The sequence below is a fragment of the Rhodamnia argentea genome, chromosome 1 (assembly GCF_020921035.1).
Source record: "Rhodamnia argentea isolate NSW1041297 chromosome 1, ASM2092103v1, whole genome shotgun sequence".
NCBI classification, from domain to species: Eukaryota; Viridiplantae; Streptophyta; class Magnoliopsida; order Myrtales; family Myrtaceae; genus Rhodamnia; species Rhodamnia argentea.
The window spans coordinates 19,921,047-19,944,618 of NC_063150.1; the positions used below are offsets into that span (position 1 = coordinate 19,921,047).

General features: G+C 39.0%; 2 protein-coding genes across 4 annotated transcripts in view; both read right to left on the reverse strand.

Moving 5' to 3' along the window:
• LOC115753955 (peroxisomal membrane protein PMP22) overlaps window positions 1–23,572 on the reverse strand; it is a 491,710-nt gene that overhangs the window by 254,127 nt on the left and 214,011 nt on the right. The gene's annotated exons all lie outside the window — the stretch shown is intronic.
• On the reverse strand, window positions 10,858–18,787 carry LOC115753962 (protein tas-like). Its single transcript, XM_030692832.2, has 8 exons — window positions 18,426–18,787; window positions 17,506–17,601; window positions 17,051–17,134; window positions 14,363–14,523; window positions 12,911–13,028; window positions 12,294–12,429; window positions 11,647–11,825; window positions 10,858–11,329 (listed from the first exon to the last, which is right to left on the reverse strand). The coding sequence occupies exons 1-8, from the start codon at window positions 18,675–18,677 to the stop codon at window positions 11,090–11,092; spliced, it is 1,266 nt and encodes a 421-aa protein (XP_030548692.1). The 5' UTR covers window positions 18,678–18,787; the 3' UTR covers window positions 10,858–11,089.

Sequence of the window (23,572 nt, forward strand, 5' to 3'; positions counted from 1 at the left end):
AGACGAACGACATGGTAAATGTATTATGTCTAGAGTCTTCTTGTCTGGTGTCGGTAGTTGGTAGATATGGAGATGCAATCTCTACCATTAAATCTAGAGTCGATCAACGGTAATCATTTGAGAGGCCTTTTATATAAATAGGGGTGCTCTCCTAATAAAGTTATGATGCAAAGCTCACATTCCTTACAATTTTTGTCAGCGAATTACAAGCTGGTGCATTTTCATTGCTCGACCAAGAAAAACTAAGTTATCTCATAACGATATTATATAGGAATGTGCATTGATTATACAATACAAAACCCCAGACTTTTGCAGACTGGTAATGGCCTATGATGAACCAAGAATTGAATTGGTACATACGGCAATTTTCATAACTAAGAAGACTAGCAAAGAATTGAATTAGGCTCACAAAGTTTCTCGAGCCTTAACCTTAAAGATGGTCGTATCTTTGTATCGCTTGAAACTGGCTTCAATTTCTGCCATTAATTGAAATGGCAAAGACCTCTCAACTGTTAAAAAGGCACCAATGTCTTCTTTTAGTTGCTCGCATATGATTGAACTTGTCATGAACGACCAGTTTCTTGAAAATGCAAGAGCAAGTTGAATGATGGTTAACCTGGATTTCTTTGCAACCCTAGCATATTTTATGGTTGCTTCCTGAGGTTGAGATACGAGGGTGGTTACTGAGATGCCGGCTTGGTTCGTCAAATGTTGGAGCACAAGAGGTATCCCACTTGATAGACCATGATTTCTTAAGTGTAGCTGTATTAAGAGAAAAAATAATTTCAGGAAATCATCCTAATTATTTCCCAACAAATACCTTTTTTAAATCCATATGAATTTCAAGTTTTTAGTAGGAGAAGCCAACGAGTGAAAGCTTTGGGAAATGACGAGAAAGAGTAGCCATGCCTTCTTCCATAACTTCACTTATCGAATATTCTATTCAACCATCAGAAACAAATACCCATAAATTCTACTACAACATATGGAGCAGAGGCAGAGCTTGAGAAGATGGAAATTCAACATAAAGTGACATCGCATTAACTTCGTCTATCGAACATATCTAGGGGTAAGTTCAACAATTACCCATCATCCCACTGCAACATGTAGAGCAGCAGCAGATGGAAATTCAATATAAAGTGACATCCCATTCACTTCATCTCTCGAACGTAAGTTCAACAATCAGAAACAAGAAACACCCATACATCCCACTGTAACATGTAGAGCAGCGGTAGAGCTTGAGAAGATGAAACTTGCATATACTAAGTTGTCCAAAGCAAAAAATTATTATCCTCAATTTGTGGAATATTTGTTTCCCTACAATATCCTTTAGACAAATGTTTTAGACAAATGTCCGTTAGATAGTATTGTTCTTTCTTCACTTTCCAAGGAGCAATGTTAGAAGAAGTATTTACGTTCTTTTTTTTTTTGTCGAAAAAAGAAGTATTTACGTTCAAAGTGGCATTAAATCGTAGCTATCTTGTATGCTTACAATCTCTGCCAATCCCTTAACTATAGCTTCATGAACAAAATCTGTCACTCCATAGCAAGTCTTGATTGTTGACAATGGGACTACATGCAAAAGCAAGTTTCACTTCTACTTGTCATAGGCAATTCTTTAAACAGACCCTACACGCCAGTGCATTTTGTACCTACTCCTATATGTAAAAATGCATAATCTGTTGCTCAACAGCCATAACAAGTGTTGATCTCTTATGTTATGACCCCTCAAGAAAAAGAGTTTAGATCTCTCATACACTGATCAACTTAGACCATTCAGGAAAGCCAGGAGATATGATATTCGTGGCAATTTAGTTACTTTTCATAATCTCAATGGAGGAGCATTCTCTATAAAATTCATCACATTGTTGCAGTAAGGAAAATAGGTTGCCTAAGACGCTAGAATTGAAATTAGCAGGAAACCATAAGTCACCTTCCCATTGTCGATAAGCTCTTGAAAAGCCTTCAACTGCTCCACAAAAGGTACATTAGGCCTCCATTTAGAGAAATTATAGGTATACTCCCCAAATAATGGAATATAGCATCCACATACCATTTCACTTCTTAAGGATGTCAGGTTATGTGCGATGCAAGCCACCAGTAAGAGTGTTGCACGGTTTTTGAAGAATGTCTCATAGCTATAGTTTCACTGATAATTACAATCCTTAAATAGCATCCACTAACCAATTATTATCTAACAGAGAGATAGAGAATCAATTTTGGTAAATTAAGCATGCAAAGTAGTGAACACAATAACTGTATCATGATTGGATGAATTCTTTGAACACATTTGTTAATCTCCCATTGATCTTGAGTTAATTCACGTTTATGCAGTTATCTCCAGCATCTGAACACCCGTTCCTCGCCTAGGGCCGTCAGCATAATTAGTTACTTAAAAGTATTGTCATTGATGGAGGTGCAATTGAAATGCTGTTTAGATGCAATTTTGAGCTTCTAGTTCCTCCTGCACTTGGTGAATTCCCCAGTTAAGGCTTTCTATTGAAGGAGAGCAATGCTCTTGTTATTATTCTCTTTTTGTGGCTCAAATTACTCGTCTGCTTCTTGATGTATTTGTCAATGCATCATGCTTATTTATCTCACTGCAGCTAATTTTCGTTTTTTTCCCTACAATTATATCACCTAACTCCATTCTGTTATAATTTTCTCAGATAGAATATGCAACATATGAGATGAAAGTAAATATCACCTACCATAACTGGTCTATTATGTCCCCGTGCCCAGTTGATATGTCTGCCTTGAGCTTTCTGTGCGATGTGTCCATTGGTGATGCAGCTTTCAAATCCACATAAGCATGCTAGAAGGAATGATACTTTCTGTCTGATAAGATCATGAAATGGATAAGTTAACTAAGCTATGAAACATGTTTGAGAAGAAATCCATGAAGCAAATAACGGGAGCGATGTCTGTGTCCTTAATTCCTGCAACAAAATTATCTTCTCTTGTATGGGTTTTCAGATGAGTTGTGAATTAGATTTCTATGCGATTAACGTTGTTGAAGCAATTTCAAGGATGAAGAACACTCATATTCGGTATGAGCACATAATGAGGGAGCTCAATTAGGGATCGGAGTTTGTCGAGGTTGCATTGATTTGGTTTGAAATGTTGTCCAGTTTCATTATCGCTTATCCTGCCTAGAAAGTAAGAGGCTTATGAATGAAAGGCCTCTTTTCCTCTATCCTTTGCCTCTCAACCGGAATGGTAACTGTTAATTCAACTTTAGGTGACAAAGGTTCTAATTTGTTTTGGTGTAACCAGTTTCCAGAGTCCAAGTTGAAGATGTCATTGTACTTGTTGACTAAATCAAGATATAGATCTTGCATTCATATGTCTCCTGCATAAAAAGTGTAGGGATGTCGCTCTGGGGGACATCATCACCTCTTTTTCGGTGTGCAGCTCAATCATGCCAATGCTAGTGATTCCTAATGTATTTTCATCCTTCCATTTAGTACAGAAAAATTAGCAGTCTGTCTAGTTTGACATATCATTGGACTGTCATTCTGTCAAAGGACGAGAGGCAATTGCCGTGCATTGTTGGAGGAAAGTTATGTGCATTTTGAAGGAAAGCTTTGGATTGTTAGACTTATTGACATGAGAACCTCTTTCTACGAAAAGAGGCCAAGAGTGATTAAGGATGATGTCCGTAACTATCGTACCAATTATTTTTATGATTTATATGCTTCACCCATTGACAACATCCATTTCTCAAAAAGGTATATGCTCAACGCTTTGATTGCTTGCAAAAGTTGTTTAATTCTTGTTCATTTTGTATACTTGGCAAAATCTGCAATAAAATTAACCAAGCTTATGGTATGAGCCCTTTGAATGATGAATATAGAAGATACACATAATCCATTTTTGATTTGGGACTTCAGTTGTGGACAGTGTCACTATCAAGTATTACGGAATGACCTAGTTGAAGGGGTAATGATAGTACTGGTGTTGGTTGCAGTTAATGGTTAAATAGGTTAGAACTGCCTCAGAAGTTGATGTCACTGATTGTTGGGCATTGCTTGATGAGTAGTCAGTTTCCCAATCATCTTATGCAGGATAGACACACAGGTATCCAATCCCGGATGTTTTGGCTTTTACGCCCCTCTCTCTCAAATTAGCAGTGAGCATTGTTCTCATTACTCATCCATTAGCACGAGCATGATATACATGGAAATTATTCTAAGAAAAATTCATCATTGTCTGAAGTGATGGTTTCTAACTGTTTTGTTGAGTGTTTCCACCTCCTTAAGCTAGTTTCTTTAACCATGTTTACTCGAGTTGTTAGTATGGAACTTGTGAGAGTTCCTCCCACCGCTGAGATGAAGTTAATGTTGCATGCTTTCACCATTCAATTGGAGGTGGCCTGGTGTGTAACAAAGGCGAGTAAATGTAATATAACATGACTAGATCACGGGCCCACAAGCTATGCTTAAATACTAACATTTCCTTCTCTAAAATTCAGAAAAGACAGTTAAGAATTCTCCATTACGACAGTTATGGTTGCCTAAATCCAAAATCATCTGATTTTCTTGACGAAAACATGGCAGAGGTGAACAAAGATCAGTGCTTAACTGGTGTTTGATAGATTTATGCATTGACAGTTATTTATGAAGCAAGGCCAGACTTTTTGGTTATTGTTGAGCTTTCATTTTGTAGAATTCTTTGGAATTTGCCAGCAATGCCTGCGGTGCAATGTTTTAGTTGATCAGAGATCACCTCCTATAGTTGTCTATTATCTTTTGGTGGGGTGGGCTGGGGTGGGCTGGGGTGGGGAGCGTGGTTGTGCACATGGTTCTTTTGCAATGATAATTTACCTCTACTTCTTAAACTAGGTCTTCATGCCCCTATCAATGAAGTTTGTGCTCATTGTACTTGTACTTGTTTTATTGGGTTGCTGTATCAAAATGACTACTTAAGACAGAATTTGATTGTCTTAAAGTCAGTTGTCGGTAACTGAGTTGAAGGAAGTTAGCTACACTATGGGAAGAATAAGTGTATATTTACATGTTGAACCATATCTATTCCCTTTATAGGTTCCTACATATGCTTTAGAGCTCTAATAACTTGGAAGCGAAACATGCTTGTGAAATTTACCGCTCAATCATGAAGGTTTATTTTCTGTTTATTTTTTCTTCTTTCTTGTTTTGTTGACATGAATCCACTTAAGCTTTAGTAGTATGTAATGTTCAATAATAATTAGTTATTTTGTTTATTTTTATGTGTCTGAGTTTGCAACAGAAGTTTTACGTACATGACTAGCCCTAATAGAGGGATGTGATGCATAAATATTATTCTGAAATGAATATGATTTCTTTCGGTGATAATATCGCCGATGAGATGATGAAATGTCACACTCACCTCCCATGCAGGTTGTGGCTTGAATGCAGCTGTATCTTGTTTTCCACGACTGTAAACTCTTAGCTAGATTGAAGGTCCTTGTTCAATTGCTTGTCAAATGTAGTTATGTACCATGCTTTACTATTTGAGAGAGATGTCTTCCACTGTCAAGAGCCTTAGGAAGTTGATCTGACTTGGAAGTAGATGTGTTAGTGCAAGTCGTCTCGGGATTTATGTTAAATGTGTATGTTCGTATTGATCTGCCAGAATATTGTATAGCCAAAAAATGGAAGTGTTTAATAGATGGATGTCAACTTGGATAGATTTGCTGATTTCTGTTCTTTCTCATCATAGTAAGGATGTTATAAATCAAATGAAAAGTATTGTTCTCTGATTACCTTGCTGTAGGGGTGATCTAGTCTTATGTGAGTTGGGTATTTTTCTTGCAAGTTCAATACCAATGGGTTTTTTGCATTAGCCTATCCTAAGAAATCAGACCGGCACCGAATTTCCATTCTGAAGATTTGATACGCTTAAATGGCGGAGCAAGTAGTTCTCGCCAACAAATTATGGCAAAGATCTTCGCTTATGATCGGCGGGTGCCGTTCTCATGGAATTTGCCTCGTAACTCATGATAGTTGAGGAAATACCTGAACAATGGCTTTGCCCACCGGCAAAATGGCGCAATCCTGCTGTTTTAATCAGCTTGAACAAGTGTCATTTTCCTGATAGTCTTATCCTTGGATGAATATATGTAGTCCGTGCTCTCTCCATCAGCTATGAGTTTTCAATTGTCTAAATCATAGGTTTTTAGCAAACCAATCTCAGGACTGGAAGAACTAATCTGTCTGACTGGTTATTTATTTTGTCATAGAATGCATGTGGTGTGAAGAGTGAGAATGAAAGGCGACTTGCGCTATTATCATTCTCAGTTCTTTCTGCTCGAAATGTCAAGATTACCAGCGAGCTCGCAAGTTCGTCCGAGGGTAACCCCCAACGAGAGTCAATTGCAAAGGAGTCGACATCCCTCGATTGCATATGTGGCATCCCAGGTTGCCACGTCTACATATTACGACTTATTAATGTGTCTATTATGCATAAATAGTTGAAGGTAGTCATGCGAGAACCAATTCAGCATATAAACAACGTGTTGCGATGACAAAAACGAGGTAAAACAAAACACTAATTAAGATCAAGACAAAGAGTTACTAAGTGGTATACTTTTTATATTAGATATTCACATTAGGGTATTTACATCGATCGTTAGGATCTCAAAAGTTTTCTGGCGTGTCTGGGAGGCTCGGGTAACTACTCCAAGTGTTATTTACTGTTGCCAGCTAAAACTAAAAAGTTTCGGCTCCCTCTTCTTCTTCTCGAATCAGCACGCCTAATCCACCACTACGGGTTCCTCCTCGGATGGATCGTCCTCTAGGACCACACTCTCCATGTACATCGGCTCCTCTGCATCGTCCATGGCTACGTATCGAAATGGACCGATCATCTGCTCTCCCACGGGTATGTAGACCGCATAAAACCTATGAAGAACTACTCCTGCCACCATTCCCTTGTACACCCACAGCATATATACATATATAACAAGCTAAAGATAGGGCATATCAACGTGGACTAAATTATAGGGTGCCACATCATAATCAACCGGTACTCCAAAAATGCTATTAGGAGGAGTTGCCATGTCTGTTAACCTGAAAAGATAAGTCACAACAAGAGTGAGCTCTTTGCTCAGCAAGAAAAACGTTCAATCCCTGTCGTCCTTAGGCTTATTACTTCCATTTCACTCTAAATCAACTACTAGTATAAAAATGGACTGCGCAAATAAAAGAGCTAATATATATTTCATCTCACAACAAGACCATACACGCATCATCAATATACGCATCTATTCAGCTCTCTACGAAGTCAGCATATAGATTTACTTGAATGGATGCAATGCAAGTGGTATCAAGTGACATGTGAGAATCCCAACGCAATCGACAACCATCGACTAGAAGTTGACCCGTCCATAAGATGCAAGATATTGCAAACACAGGGCCCTGGTACTCCCCCGCACACAGCTCAGGGGTTCCTTTTTTCCTGGTGCTTCCCCGCACTTAGCTCAGGGGCATCAACATCTCAGTATGAGTAAGGACTTAAGCTGTTTGTGCTATTATGACATAAAATGCAGGATAGTAACATATGCAGGATTAGTGCATATCATCAATAGTGCCAACGGGCTAACCAAACACAACCGTCCCTTTAGTATAGTTTTCAATTAATCAGCCCGTATCCGGAAAGAACAGCATAGCAATAAGAACAGCCAACAATACAATGCTACAAGCTGCTCAAAGCCTCAATCAATAATTCGTGCATTAGGATAGTAAGCAAGTCATTGGGTTCTGTTTGTTTCCCCTAACCGCAGATCATGGTCCACAATCGGTAGTCCACAATCGGTAATTGTCTATGGTTTCACAGTCCTCATTCACCAACAAGACAATTCCTCATTCCCTTAACCTCCACTGAACAACATTCATCTCTAAGTCTTACCATTTCTAGCCAAATACTATTGTGGCGCTCCCTAATCGGTTGCTCATCAAGTCCTACGACTAAGGTCAGTAGTCTTCCTCTTTCAATTTCATCCCAAATCGGTACCCTTCAAAGCTCAAGCCCTCTAGCTACTTTCCGCCCAACCTAACATCATCTAATCTACTCTGTTCAAACCTCCTAGCAACACTACAAGAGAGGATTGAATGAGTTTCTTGCCTGGTTGCCAAACAAGCTTGGACCGTTGACGAAAATGGGTGTCGGGCCTTTCTCGCTTCCTTGTCGCAATTAACGCCCAGCTGAACTTCAAGAACTCTCTCCCTCTTTTACCAGCTTTCGGTGGTGATTCTGATGCCAAAAACCCATTTGCTAAACACATGCATTGGGCGTGAAAATGGAATGAGGGAGGGGACGCCACCTGTTGGGTCAGGTGTTAACCATTTGAGGCTAATGGGGTTCATGGGGCACCAATCTAGTTGTGAAACCCACTAATCTTGCCACAACATTTTTATTCACCATCTGTCGACTAATCATGGACTTTGCCATGCAATGTCACGTGGTCATGAGGGGTAATAAGGTTCTGGTGGAAATTCCCATGCAGCATAACATTAGGATGATATTCATCTCTTAATTCACTCACCTATAAAATCTGCCCATCCGCACATAGCTAGTAAGTCCGAATCGGCCCACGTGTGTCTCATCCCACTTAGTAGGGCCTTAACTTAATTCATTGATCCCATCCTATTCCGTCATTTCAATTAGCTTATTTAGGTCCGAACCACTGAATAGTAATACTCCGAACTCTCCGTCGAACATAGTCGAAATGTCGCACATGTGCCTAACGCTTTCACCTTTAACCCACTTGGCGTTCATGTTAGGTATCATTTAGCAGATATGTCTCATCTTGGAGTACACTTTTCTGAGCAATATGTTTAACTTCTTCCTCATTTTATGTCGACGGAGTGAGCTCCTCGTCAAGAGTTAGCTTTTCAATCCATTTCGGTCTTCTTTGCTTGTTTAGAATCTAATAAAAGTGGGATGTTACAGCATAAGTGTAACTTTCAATCTGCATCCAATTCAGTGACAACTCTACAAGTCGCAAGATTTCATAGAACACGCTGATCTCCAGCAATGGGTTCTTAGACGCGTTGGATGAAACGGTTCCCCTCCTACAACTGGTCGCACGCACCTAAGTCCTAACAGAACCGACATTTCATACCCGTAATTGTCACGAGATAAGGGGAATTGATTGGTGAAATCGCAAAATAATTACCCGGCAATATCATCCGCGATTGATTCATAAATAACATTGTCCCTAGCAGGGACAAATTCCTTTTATATTTCATCCGTATCGCTCATTCTACTGCATTGCTACATCACCTATTTCTCATGTTAGATCCAATGCGTATCTTGCAAATAAGAAAACACGATATTTTAAGTTTTGGAGGTATTCTCGTCCGTAGGATTTATACAGTTCGTGGGTGCAACATCAACAAATTCTCAAATGTGCAGAAATGCACAAACCATGTCATCTAGTGTTCAGTTTGGCAGACGAGATTATGTCCTATTACAGGATTATCCTAATGAGGTCAAATTGGTCCCTCGGAGCGTACGTGCCAAAAAAAAATATCTCGGTTCCCTTTCTATACACACCACTCTTGTCCGAGCAGTCACTTGAACACAGCACTGGACTGGAATCAGAGAATGATCGGCCACTGCAAGATCCTTTGGCACTTTAAACATTTGTTGAGCTTGGCAGAATCCTCAGTCACAGAATAACCGTCTTCGTATCCGCTGTGTTACATCCCAAAGCATCATCATCAACACATCCGGCAGATGTCCATGTAACCTTTTTACGCTGTGTTACATCCCCGAACATTTTACGGTCTCTCAACTTAGACCACCTCCATTCATCTCCGACTTCATAATGCCTTCAGTCAGTCACCAAAACTTTTCGCTCTTTGATATTCCAAATGAAGGCATAGCGTGATTGACCTTCCTAAACCCTCTGCTTCCACCTAATTTGTGTCTCAATTACAGACGTCAGAACTTTACCACTACTGTCAATGCCCTCGGTGCCTAATGATCACTGCTGGAGATAGGACCCAGGCATGACCCAGTCTGCATGCAAAGCCCCTTGCCCTTGCCGTCGCGATTCTCTCACTCTCTCTCAGACAGAAGTAGAACGATAAAGATAGGCACGAGAGTTCTCTCAGCTGCGGCTTCAATGATCACGACACCGCTCATGACTTTGTGGGCTGGTACGGTGATAGCAGACCTCGCCACCGCCGTACAAGTCCCATTCCCCCACTCTGACATGCACGTGACTGGAGCTCTGGCTAAACTCGGGCGGAGTCACGGGAGAGGTTACAGTGAACTTCAAGAGATCGGGGAGGACATGACGAAAATCGAAACCTCACGGGGGAAACTCACAACTCTAGGAATTTGAGGGGTTGAAATGTGACTTGCTCCATGCCTGTAGGCCCTTGTGTGACTTACCAAATCTACATATTGGGTACTTGCCACCGACACGTGAATTTCCAAGTTGGGGGGCGCGTGAGAATGGTATGATAAATTTTCTGTACAGACACCTTCCTTCCAATCTTCTGCCTTGCAATGATTGTTTTACTTACTGAGAGCTGCAATGTAGCACGTGACCTTGCACGCAACATATCAGGCAAATCTTATGTTCTTTTATAGTACAAAGCCAATTCTACGATGCGATTCTTGAAGACCTTAACATGATACCGCTAGTATTCAGATCCTGACAACGTTGTTCCTGACCTAGATGCATGTGGCAGTGTATGTGAAAATGAATTTATTATGCAACGCTCGCACCCCATACATTTTTTGTCGAGTGAATCCCAATGAGCATTCATCTTTGAGACCATCCAACTCTAGACACCAAAAGCGGGTCAATACGAATAAGCGAAGAATCTCATTCTGTCAAGTTGGAGAATACGTAAATGGAAAAACTATGCATTTTCATTGCTCGACCAAGAAAAAATAAGTTCTATTAGCAAGTTATCGCGCAGGAATGTGTGTTAAATATACAATACAAAATCCCAGACTTTTGGAGACTGGTAATGGTCTATGTGGTAGATGACCAAGAGTCGAATCGCTTTACATACAGAATTTTTGTAAGTAAGGAGACTAGCAAAGAATTGCATTTTGCTCACAAAGTATCACACGAACCTTGACCTTAAAGGATGGCCGGATCTTTGTATCTCTTGAAAATGGCTTCAATGTCTGCCATTATTTCAGATGACAAAGGCCTCTCAACTGTTAGAAAAGCATCAATGTCCTCTCGCAGTTGCTCGACGGAGGTTGCACCGATGATTGAACTTGTCATGAACGGCCGATCTCTTGCAAATGCAAGAGCAAGTTGAACAAGGGTTAATCCGTATTTCTTAGCAACCTCAACATATTTTATGGTTGCTTCCTGAGAATGACATACGAAGATGGTTACTGAGATGCCACTTTGGTCCATCGAAAGTCAGAGCACAAGATGCGCCCAGTTGATAGACCATGATTTCTTAACGTGTAGCCGGATAAAGAGAAAAACAGTCCCATGCAAAAAATTAAACAACAGAGAAAAAAAATCAAGAAAACCATCCTAATTAAGCCCCTGCTCGTTCCCTATTCAGATCTATCCACTTTTCAAGTTTTCAGCAGGAGAAGCTAACCGGTGAGTACGAAAAATTGGGGGCCTCTAGCTTCTACTGATATCATTGAATAATTTCCAGTTCTTGAACATACCTTGGCATGAGATCTGTTATATCTCTCCATGTAACCGGGGAATAGGTTCAACCTCCCTCTTTTTGCAGCTTCAGAGTTGTAATCTAAGTACTTCCCACTTAAGGATCCACCACCCAGTGGAGAATACGCAAGTAACCCTATATTGCAGTTCTTTGGGTGGCAAACTTCCACAAGATCAACTGCAACAAATTAAATGAAGAATCTCATTACAAACCGTCCTTCCAACCAAATTACAGATGTGCTGTTATAAGCATTTGTAAAGAGAATCAATGGATGTATCTTTTCAGCTTTGGAAAATGGCAAGAAAGAGTAGCCATGTTTTTTTCAACATAAGTGACATTCCCCTGCACATACTATTATATGTCCATCCATTCACTTCACCTATCAAACATATCTAAGTGGAAAGTTCAACTATCAGAGTTCAACTATCAGAGACAAAGAGAGCCATCCATCCCCACTGCAATGTGTAGTGCAGCAGCAGAACTTGGGAAGATGGGAATTACATATATTTAGTTGTCCACAGCACACAATTAATATCCACCATCTTTGAAATATCTGTTTCCCTACAATATCCTCTCAGCACATGTTCATTAGACAACACTGTTCTTCATCACTTTCCAAGGAACAATGTTCGAAGAAGGATTTACCTTCAAAGCGGCATCTGACAAGTAAACTGTAGCTATTTTGTATGCTTACAATCTTTGGTAATCCCTCAACTTTAGCTGCATGGACAAACTCCATCACTCCATAGGAAGTCTCGTTTGAAACGCCAACATAACGAACCTGATCAAGTGCGACAACCTCTGTTAAGTTGAGAGTACACTTCTGTTTTCTACTTCCAAACAAGGAATTCAAGTTGAGAATGTAACTCTAAACATGCATAAACAGCCACAACAAGTGTGTATTGTGCAATAGGCAATTCCTTCAATGAACTCTATGGCCAGTGCATTGTGAATCTAATACTATATATTCAAATGAATTTTTTGTTGCTCAAACAGTAATAACAAGTGTAGATCTCTTATGCTGTGATCCCTTAAGAAAAGAGTTTTAGATCTCTCGTGCAGTGATCAGCTTACACCATTCAGAAAAGGCAGAAAATATGATATTGACAGCAATAGTTAACATTTCATAATCTCAAAGGAGGAGCATTCTGTTCTGGGCTTAAGGTAAATTACTGTCATTCAAATTCATCTAATTGTTGCAGGAAGGAAAATAGGTTGCCTGAGACGCTAGAATTGAAAATTAGTGGGATATTATAAGTCACCTTCCCTTCGTCGATAAGCTCTTGAAAAGCCTTCAACTGCTCCACAAAAGGTACACTAGGCCTCCATTTAGAGAAATCATAGTAATAGTCGCCAAACAATGGAACATAGCGATCTGGCCTGTCATGAAACTTCTAGTCAGAGAAGAAGAACAGCAAACAAGAATCTTGAGAAATAAAGAAGTAAAACTTCCACAGAATCCATGGAGAAAACAAAATAAGTTAAGAGCAGTTCTGTCTAATTTTACCGCTTAGAATGGTGAAATATTAAGGGTGCATTTGTTTCAAGGAAAATCCAAGATTTCGAAAACATTTTCCAAAAAATGATTGGTTATATCGTTTAGAAAAAATAGACAACGGAATATGTTTTCATTATTGACAACAAATTATATCTCACTATTCTTATGGGTGATGAAAATATTAGTCATTCATTCATTTTTGTAAGCAATTGTTTATGGAAAATATTTTCCAAATCTTGAATTTTTCGTGAAACAAACGCACTCTAAACTTCATTCATGTTGAATTACTACCATGTACCTTTTTAACTTCTTTGGGATTTCAGGGTACATAAGATGCAAGCCACTAATAATCACAGCTACAGTAATCACAAATTTATCCTGAAGGCATTCCAAAACTGGAAACCAAGAAAGTCCTCTTTTCCTACTTTCTCCGATGATTACAATTCTCAAATAGCATCCACTAACTTATTATTATGCTAATAGAGAGATAGAGAAGCAATTCTGGTAAATCAAGCATGCAGAGTAGTGAAACAACTGTATCATGATCGGATGAACTGAGCAAAATACTATAAAATGCACATCTATTGTGGAGGTCTGTTCAGCTAATATAAAAATACGAATCTAAATAAGAGTAGGTGCTCAATGTCCAGTCCAGATCAACAAAAATGTGAAGGTCCGTTCATGCACAACGAACAGTGATGTGCACACAAAGAGATCAGGGGAAGGTTATTAGAGCACATCATGCTCTTCCAGATCCCAATGTTTATACAAAAGAAGAAATAGACCATGTTCTTCATAAGTGAGAGAGAGAGGCAGAACCCAAATCTCAAACTGATTCGCAGATGCAGAAAAAGATGTCAGAGATCTACGAGAAAAGAATTAAGATTCACGTCGAAAAATGTCTTGACTTCGCACCTAATGCAGTCTCTTACAAGCCCTTGGTCTCAGAGTCATTGAGCATCGTCATACATGAAATTAGAAAGGGAGGGTGATGCATAAATCAAGTTGGCCAAAAAAGGAAGAGAGAAAGGGAATGAAAAGCACAAATCAAGATATATCCAATCCATTCACGCAAAATGGCATTTGGGAGAGTGAAAGGCACAAATCAAGATATATCCAATCAACTCACTTGAAATGGCATTCACAAACTAAGAATCAATTCAATTTCATTCTTCCGTTGATTGCTGTCATTTCTACATAAGATTGGAAAGCATACCAATGGATTTGCAGCAAATCAATGTAGTCAGTGTTGAGGCGCTTAAGGCTCTTTTCAACACTTTCTTTAATATTTGCAGCATCAACCCGTAAAACCTTTGCATTCTCACGGATATAACTCGATCGCTCGGAATAGCCACATACTTTTGTTGCCAAAATGACCTAAAATGTAAGAATGATAAATATATCAATAATTAGAGATGTTAATTGTAACATGAGGTTTCTTTAGTTGGTATTTTCATACTTGACAATAACTCAAACAAGTCCACTTAGGCTCCGTTTGTTTTGCCGAAAAGGAATAATTTGGAAAACATTTTTCTAAAACAGATCTCTTGTATCACTTATAAAACATGGATGAATGAAAAATATTATCATCATCCCCAAAAATATTTAGACATGAGTTGTTGTCAATAATGAGAGCATTTCTCATTGACTGATTATTTTAAGCAATATAAGCGATTGAAGTGTGGACGACATAGTGCGCATCAATAGATATCAGCATGTTCAAGAACGCTGTCCACAATTCTTGAGTCATTGCCCGGTTAATTGAAAGGGTGGTCAATTGAAAGCACAAAATGGCAGAATCCTATATGTATGAGAAACATACTGCCCCCTTCCATATTCTTTGGTATTAAGATGCAGAAGAAGAACAAGTAGGCCCGTCTAACAACAAATCAAAGCTTTAGAATCCAAAATTACTCAAAAGGAGTACACCTAGGCCTTACACACATAAATCAAACTAATTAATAGCTTAAGTTTTGAGTGGTAAATCCCTCAACATGGCATTAGAACCCGTTCAAACCTAAGTTTTTACATGTCCTAGCACCATGCTCGTTTACAACACAAGTAAGATATTGTTGTCAACTGTGGTCCATCAGTTTCACCTCGATTGAATGTTAAAAGTCCCACAATGCTCAAGCATGCGGTAACTGTGGCCACACATACATGTATACTCTCAGCAAAATATGTTAAGTTTTATCCTGCAATCTTTTAACACTCAATAGATACTAAACATTCTGAATACGTCAAACCTTGTTTCGCCACAACGATGCACCGTATGTTGACCCCAGCAAAATGTAAGGGCGTTATCACTGAAAGACTAGATAGTCCGGATTGCACCGACCATTGAATACGTCATCGACATTCTACCTTTCAGCATCTCTACTAAACAGTGGCCATGCCTTACAGGCTCTTCTCACATAGAGAGCCATTGCAATGCCAAATTGCTGACAATAAACCTACAAACCAGTCACTCTCTATGTCATGAAATTTAACTCTCAGTGCCTGAAAATAAGTTGAAAACCTATGCTCTTGTGGAACTGGTGGGGAAGAACACATTCCTCTGCCTTTCATCTAATAGGGTAGTTTCTTGCTGTACTTATTGATTGCACGCAAGTAACCCTCTTTTACCGTTTACAGTAATGTCAGCTTGCAACTCCTAAATCTCACCCAATGGAAGAATGAGATGACACAGCTTTGAAGTAGAGATCCAAAACATAAGCCAAAGTAAAAGTTACAGTAAACTTTAGCTTTTTCAACTCGCATTAAGAGCACTTATACAGTGCCACGACATGCCAAATCGAATAGCGTCAAAAATAAAAACTTCTGTTGTTTTCAAGAGTTTTAAAATGAGTGTGGCGGAGACGAGAATACTTCACCAGAAATGCGGGCACACAAGAAAATACAAGATAGAAATGAATCTATGGGGTAGGCATTGCTCCAATCAAGGAGAAGATGAGAGAGGGACGGCTGAGATGCCTTGACCAAGTTTTTTTATAGGTCAAAGAAAAGACTACTATAGGGCACCAAGGGGGTGCAAACCCAACTACAAAAGAGCTCAGAACAAAACGAGCTCAGTGAGTAGACAAATCATCAACAATGTCGATTTAGAGCTACATCCACACATAACTCCCAACTACTCCAAAGTTTTAAGATTTTTAACCAACTTTCAGTAATCACAATAATGGCCGTGTCCTCTCCAATGAAGGCTCTCTTATTATGCTCTAGTGAACATGTTGAGAGAAGATTTGCAGAGGGAGGAGAAGTGAGCAAGGGATGGAAACATGGGCTGCTAAAGGGGCAGGAAAAGACCTTGAAGGACGAGGAAGGAGAAAGATAGGGAGTACTTAGAGCATAAAAAGGATTTAATGAAGAATTAGGACAATCATTAAAGCCAGCCACATTGTGGGTGAGGCATCATTTGTTGTGGTTTTGTGCCTCTTCTTATTTGCTGAAATGAGAACACAAACATTAATGTGGAAGAACTCCGGCATTCTAGGAGCAACTACATTATCTCTCCAAAGAGTTATCAAAGTTTTAAGACCATTTTTCATAGATTGTTAGATTCATTTATCCTATTAATAAATGATTTCTCCACTAATCAACAGGATTAATGTGCAAAACATCAATGGCATGTCCGGACTTATTTTACGTTGACCTTTTTGAGGAGCTTAAACGAGACACAAACACTTCTCGCAGTAACATTAAGCGACTGTTATGAAAAAATGGAGAATCAAACAAGGTATATCCATCTAAACACAACATAAAATTCATCGTCCTCCCCATCCCATTCATAAAGCATGACAACTTTGAGAAACTCAAAGTCCCAGAAAATGATTTTCAACATTGGTTTTATACGTCCCCATAGACAAAGTGAGAGTCCAAAAGAGATTGATTAAACACTTAATACCTTGTCACGTGGTCGGGACTTCAGCCAGCTACCAATATATAGATCAGTTCTTCCTTGCGTCTCCTTCTTCATTGGAATGGGATACTGCAAAAAGTTGGAGACTAAGTAGATGTTTGTATACAATACTGCCAAAAAATTATGCACAGAAAACTTCACTAGATCACTGCTCATGGTAAGGGAAAATACTCAATCTAGAGGATGAAATTGTTTTTATAAATCTATTAGTTCACTTAAAACATATGCCGCCATGTGCATTAACGGAGGGTCAAAGCAAGTGAACGCATAACTTATTTCCTATGCAATGAAATTTCTAGATCTGAACTGCAGAGAAAGAAAAGAGAAGATGTTAAAAGAGTAATGGTCTGGCGATTGTCAGATATAACTTACACAAGAATCGAAAGCAACTAAGATTAAAGATCTATTTGAGAAGTGCGAGGATAAAGAGATATACTTACAGCCTCTGCAGTGTCTAAAATATTGATACCACGATCACACGCATAACTTAGCATTTCGTGGGCCTCTTTCTCTGTATTCTGCTCACCAAACGTCATCTGAAATTTAGCAGACCACTCGTCATCTAGGATAAAAAACACCTGTTATTTATAGATGAACTTAATACAGCAAATCTATAATATCACAAATGGAAAATAAAACCAAAATTCCGAAGCACAAGAAAAGTCATTTCGTTAAGGTGAGGTACAGAGACAGGCTACTTGAAACTTGAATAGACATACCTGCTTTTCAATTCGTAGTTTGCATAGGCTTCGCATTGGGAGATGAAATAGTGCAGTCAATCAGTACTAAACAAGAAAGCAATCATGCATCTTAATAAAAACCTCCATTACTGCAGAAGATTAGCCAGTTTTCCAGTTATCTGCTCGAGCACTTGTGATCGATTTTCCAGTCTGCTGTTTACAAGCGCTTGGCTTGTCCAATCCAACTTTTTTTTTTAACTATCGGAAGTCCAATCCAACTTACACAGCCAAATTGTACATCTTACTACTTTCTTTCTTCCTGATTCACAAAAGTAACATTTTGTAAAACTACAACTTCCTAAAATGTAGTCTGCATTAAATCATGCCGATCACCAGTAGCTTATGCAACTTATTTTCACCGAAAATCGACAGACAGAGAAGAGCGTTTGTAATTGAACTGGGCACATTGAGCATCAACGTTAACTCGAGAACTCCAATGAATTATAAATCTGTCCAGCCGAGTTCTAGCAACAACACTTCCAATACCTCCTCACTCGCAACTTAAGGAACAACGCCACCACGAAATTTCAAGCAAACGGCACGTGATTATACACACTGCAGTTCCAACACAACCCACCGAACAATCAAGCGCCAAATAGTGACGGAACCGGTTCCCATACCGTGCCGAACGTGATTTCGCTGATTACGAGGTCGGAGTCGCCGAGCTTCCTGTACTCCAACGCGCTCTTCTCGCCGAGCTTCGCGCTCACTCGCGACTCGAAGCGGCTCGTCCGAAGCCTGCCCGCCCTGGACAATGGCGGTCGGGGGAGTGCGGCGCGGCCGCTGAGGTCGAGCCGACGGGATAGACGAGCGGCGTCGGTGGAGAAGAGAGATGCGGGAGGAATCGGCGCGAGAGCGATCGGAGACGCCATTTTGTGGAGCGAATGAAGAGCTTCGCAGTGAAATGCTCGACTCTTATCAGAAACACTGAGACGTTGGCGTTGTTGTAGCAAGGGGCGACCGTTCCTCTCTTCGTACGGGCGAGAAATCTCGGCTCGAGGACGAAAAATATCTGGCGCGCTTTCATCACCCGGTCAACGACGGTCAGCGTAAAGCGGGTCGAACCGTTCGAACCGAATCGACCCCTCGATCTCGAATGCGAAAATGCAAATTGTCCGGGTCAGTTTCCAATCAAATGAAATCATTGATTTTCAGAATTAACCCGATCAAATTTCTCTATTTTGGGAGATAAGGTATTTTACAATTAGTTTTAAGGCTGATTTTCTTTTCCCAGCAATTTTATTCGCTAAAGCTAGTTTTATTCTAAAACTACATGTTCAATCTTGGGATGAGTTTAGTTGGGTTGAGTCGATTTCCAGATGGAGCAGACGGTTCCAAAAATGGAACTGAGAGTCGAATCTTTTTTCCATCAATTCTCAATAGAGAAACTGATTGTTGTCGAGACCAACTTGAAATTAAATAGATTAGTCCGGTTCTGGTAGACTGTTGCCAATGTTCAGCTCCAATCTTTGCTAAGGTCTACTATATATCTGCCAATGTCGTGTAAATCCTATTGTGATAACAATGGTAGGAAAAATAATAGTAGAGCCCCTACGGTTTGAGGATTTTGCAATTTGCCCCCAAAATAGGGGAAAATTATAAATAAAGGCATAAAGTGTTCTCATTTTCTCATATAATAGTTGGAGTGGATCTTATTTCAAAAAAGGGTCTGGCCAAAGATATTTCTCACCTTTTACGTTTTCTAAATTTTTTCTTTTTTCCTTTTAATTTTTTGTTTTTTTATTTTTTTTTTCCTTTCCTTTGCGCTTGTGGCCGGTCTCAAGCCATGGCTGGCCATCGCCGAGGGCGGGCCTTGCCTTCCATAAGTGAGGCCGCTTAGCCCTCGCCGATGGCCGGCCATCACCCGAGACATGCTACCGGCAAAAAAGAAGGAAAAAAAGAAAAGAAAATATAAATAACGAAAACACCCTTGATCAAACTCTTTTTTGAAATAATGACACTCGTAGGCTCTTATTTAAAACAAGATCAATTTCATACTTTTTTTAAGAAAGTGAGGGCATTTCAAGTCTTTATATGAAAATTTTCCTGAAAACATCTTGCAATGATGACAAATTACTAGAGGTTTTATTACATTTGTCGGGTAAATAAGCTGTGTTGGCTTTTCTAGGAATGATTGGGATTTGTTTCTCGATGTCTATGTTCTTTATGGCTTTTGTCGAAAGGACAAATGGATTGTTTAGAAAAGGTTCGGATTTATTTACAATGCTTGTGTTTTCTCCTGTCCCGAATGGTGAGATGAACAATGTTAAGTTTTAAAGAGCTGTTGAATTACAATGCATTTTGTCAGAGCAGTTATGATTTTGCTAATGAAGTCCCTCGAGATCAAAATCTGGATGTACCTGCGATGTCGACAAAAGTCGAGGAAAATATTAGAAAAATCTTAAACCTATTATAATTATGTGAACTTAATCATAAACCTTTCACTTGTGTCAATTTAATCCTAAATATTTTGACTTAGAATCAATTCGGTCATTTCGATTAGTTTTGGCAAGATACTGTGAACATAGAAAGTTGGCCGATCCACGTGACACGCCCAATACCGACGTGGACATTTTTTAATGATATTTTAATAATTTCTATTTTTTTTAATTTCCCTTTCTTTTTTTTCTTGTTTCTCTTCTATTCTTTCCTCTGGTGGCCGGCGAGGAGTGTCTCTCGCTGCCACGGGCGAACGCTGATCTTGCCGCCCTCACCCTCCCTTGCCTAGACGACCCCGCCCTTGCCCGCACGACGCCCGATGAGGCTGTTAAATATGTCTCGAGTTTTAATCATTTACGGATATATGTTGATTTGTTAAGTTGATTTGGAAAAAGAAAATCTTTAACGGATCAAGAATTGAAACCTAGGCATTCACGGAAATTTTTTGCAGATTTCCTATTGGCACTAAAAGACAAAATAAGGGGTGCACTTATTTTGTATATCTTTTTTTTGGTCATGGGGATCTTGTTCAGCCCAATAAAAGAAGTAAAAAGGCTCACACTTCCATTCATATAATTATCTTGTGGGGCCATTGGAGAAAAGGACAAAAAAAGGAAAAAAAAGATGGTTTTCTCTTCTTTCTCTCCAAGCCTGCAGAAGTCATACAAAATAAAAGTGGGATTTTTAGGGTTTTTGGTTCTTCAGTCGAGAAGAGCCGTACGCAGCACAATGATTTTCGAAAGGCTGAACAGAGAGCACTTCAGGATGATGGAGTCTTGAACACGCGGAGATTTGTGCGTGAGTTGTTTTTTATTATATCCAATTAAGTTGTTTATTTATGAACACTTTGGATTTGGGTATAATTTAAGTACGGGAAACACAAGCGTATTAAGTGATTGTAATTGCGATTTTCTAATTATAGTGGATTGTTCTTGTTGGCTCTCTCCATGGATGTAGGTATCGATATTCGGACCGAACCACGTAATCTCGGTGTCATTTATTGTTTATCGTTATTTCTCCGGGATTTTCGTATTGACTTATTTGCAAGATCTTGATTAGTTTCCACGCGTTATATTTCAACAGAGGCCACCTTGGCCTGGGCAAAGGTCGGCCTCGTTGGAGTTCGCCCTCGCCGGCCACCAGAGGAAAGAGGAGGAAAACAACTAAAAATAAAGAAAGGAAAAAAGTAAAAAAAAAGAAGAAGAAGAAAAAATCAAAAACTATTAAAAGAATATCCACGTCGGTGCTGATCATACCATATAAGCTTGTCGGCGTCCACATGAGCAATATCCGGCCAAAATCAATTAGAATGACGGAATTGGCATTAGTTCAAAATGTTCAGAATTAAATCAGCACAAATATAATAGGTTTGTGATTTTTCCGACACCTTTTCCAAAACCAAAAAACAAGAAAAAAGAAAATTTGACGTGGACTTTTTTGGTTTGACTATCGTGGCCTATTGCTGTAAAGCATTAGGATTAAAACTAGAGATCAACTTTTGAGCAATGACTTCTTAAATTTGCCCATATTGATAGCTAATTTTGGCGGCTCCGTTACAGTTTAATTATTCTTCCTTTTAAGGCTTAAAATAAGAAAAAGGCGGAAATGAATTTGCTTTAATATTGTTTTTATTGAGAAATAGAATATATATATATATATATATATATATATATATAAGAAAAAAATTTATAACGAAATTAAAAAGAAAGGAAGAAAAAGCAAAGGTGCCGCCCAATCACTCACGGACCCCAGCTGTCCCCTCTCTCAATCTCCCGCTGCTCTCACTGCACTCTCTGCACATCCGTACATTGACTGCACCCTGCACGTCCCACGCACAAGCACTTGAGTTGCGGGTGGACCGGTCAAAGTGTGGGAGGGAAGCTAAGAGAGTTCTTTTTCTTTTTCCTTTTTTTTTTTAGCTGCAGCTGATAGAGAGTTTAGAGGGCTTTTTTCGAAAATGGATCAAATAAAAAATTACAAAATTAGGGCTAATTTTTTTTTTAACGAAAACGGACCCGCACGGGTCCTTTTTTTTTAATTTCGTATTTTTTTACGTTTTTTTAATTATTTTACATTTATAACGTTTATATTTATATAACTTTGCAAATATATATTTTTTCTTTTAAAGCTTATTTTTATAACATAATTATCAATAATTAATTAAAAAATTTATTAAGATATATAATTAATAAATAATTTTGTATTTATGTAATTAATTAATTTAGTATGTAAATAATTAATAAAAAATATTCATAAAATAAAATTGGTAAGATATATGAAGATGACATATCCATATTAAAAGAAAATAACAATCTATGAGCTAAAAAAATCCAGAAAATCAAAATTGTAATAATAGATAACAATCCTCAATCCCAATTACATTTACCGATGATGTCGTCCTCCTACGTAGCCTCCCGTTCCGCAATCATGTCGTCTCCATTGTTCGGCGGGTCTAGTATCATATCGAGAACGAGGACGAGGTTTTGGATGAGTAATTCAAGTTCACAATGCGACTCTAAACATGCCGAACCAAGTTCCAATTCTAGTTGTCATAGGCAATTTGACAAATGAGCCCAACACGCCCGCCATAACAAGTGTCGATCTCTTATGCTGTGACGCCTTAAGAATTTAGATCTCTCGTGCACTCATCAGTCTACACCATTCGGAAAAGGGTAGAAATATGATATTGACAGCAGTTTAGTTAAATTTCATAATCTCAAAGGAGGAGCATTCTCTTCTGGGCTTAAGGTTAATTACTCTCTTCAAAATTCATCAAACTGTTGCAGTAAGGAAAATAGATTGCCTGAGAAGCCAGAATTGAAATTAGCAAAAGCCCAAAAGTCACCTTCCCTTCGCCTATAAGCTCTTGAAAAGCCTTCAACTGCTCAAAAAAAAAAAAAAAAAAAAAAACGTTCACCAGGCCTCCTTTTAGAGAAATCATGGGCATATTCACCAAACAATGGAACATAGCGATCTGGCCTGTCATGAATCTTCTAGTCAGAGAAGAAGGGCAACAAACAAGAATCTTGAAGAATAAAGAAGTAACACTTCTACAGAGCCCATGGAAAAATCAAAAGAAAGCCCTCTTTTCTTAGTTTCTCTGGTGATTACAATCCTCAAGTAGCATCCACTAACCTATTGTTATGCCAACAGAGAGATAGAGAAGCAATTTTGGTAAATTAAGCATGCAAAATTTACCCTTACCACTTTCTCACATATTTAGTCGAGCCAAGTTCTTTAGCCTCGTCTTGCAGGTGACGAGTGGACGCTAAGAATATCTGAGTTCTACTTGTTCATATTGGCCGAAATGCATTTTTCCAACCCCTAC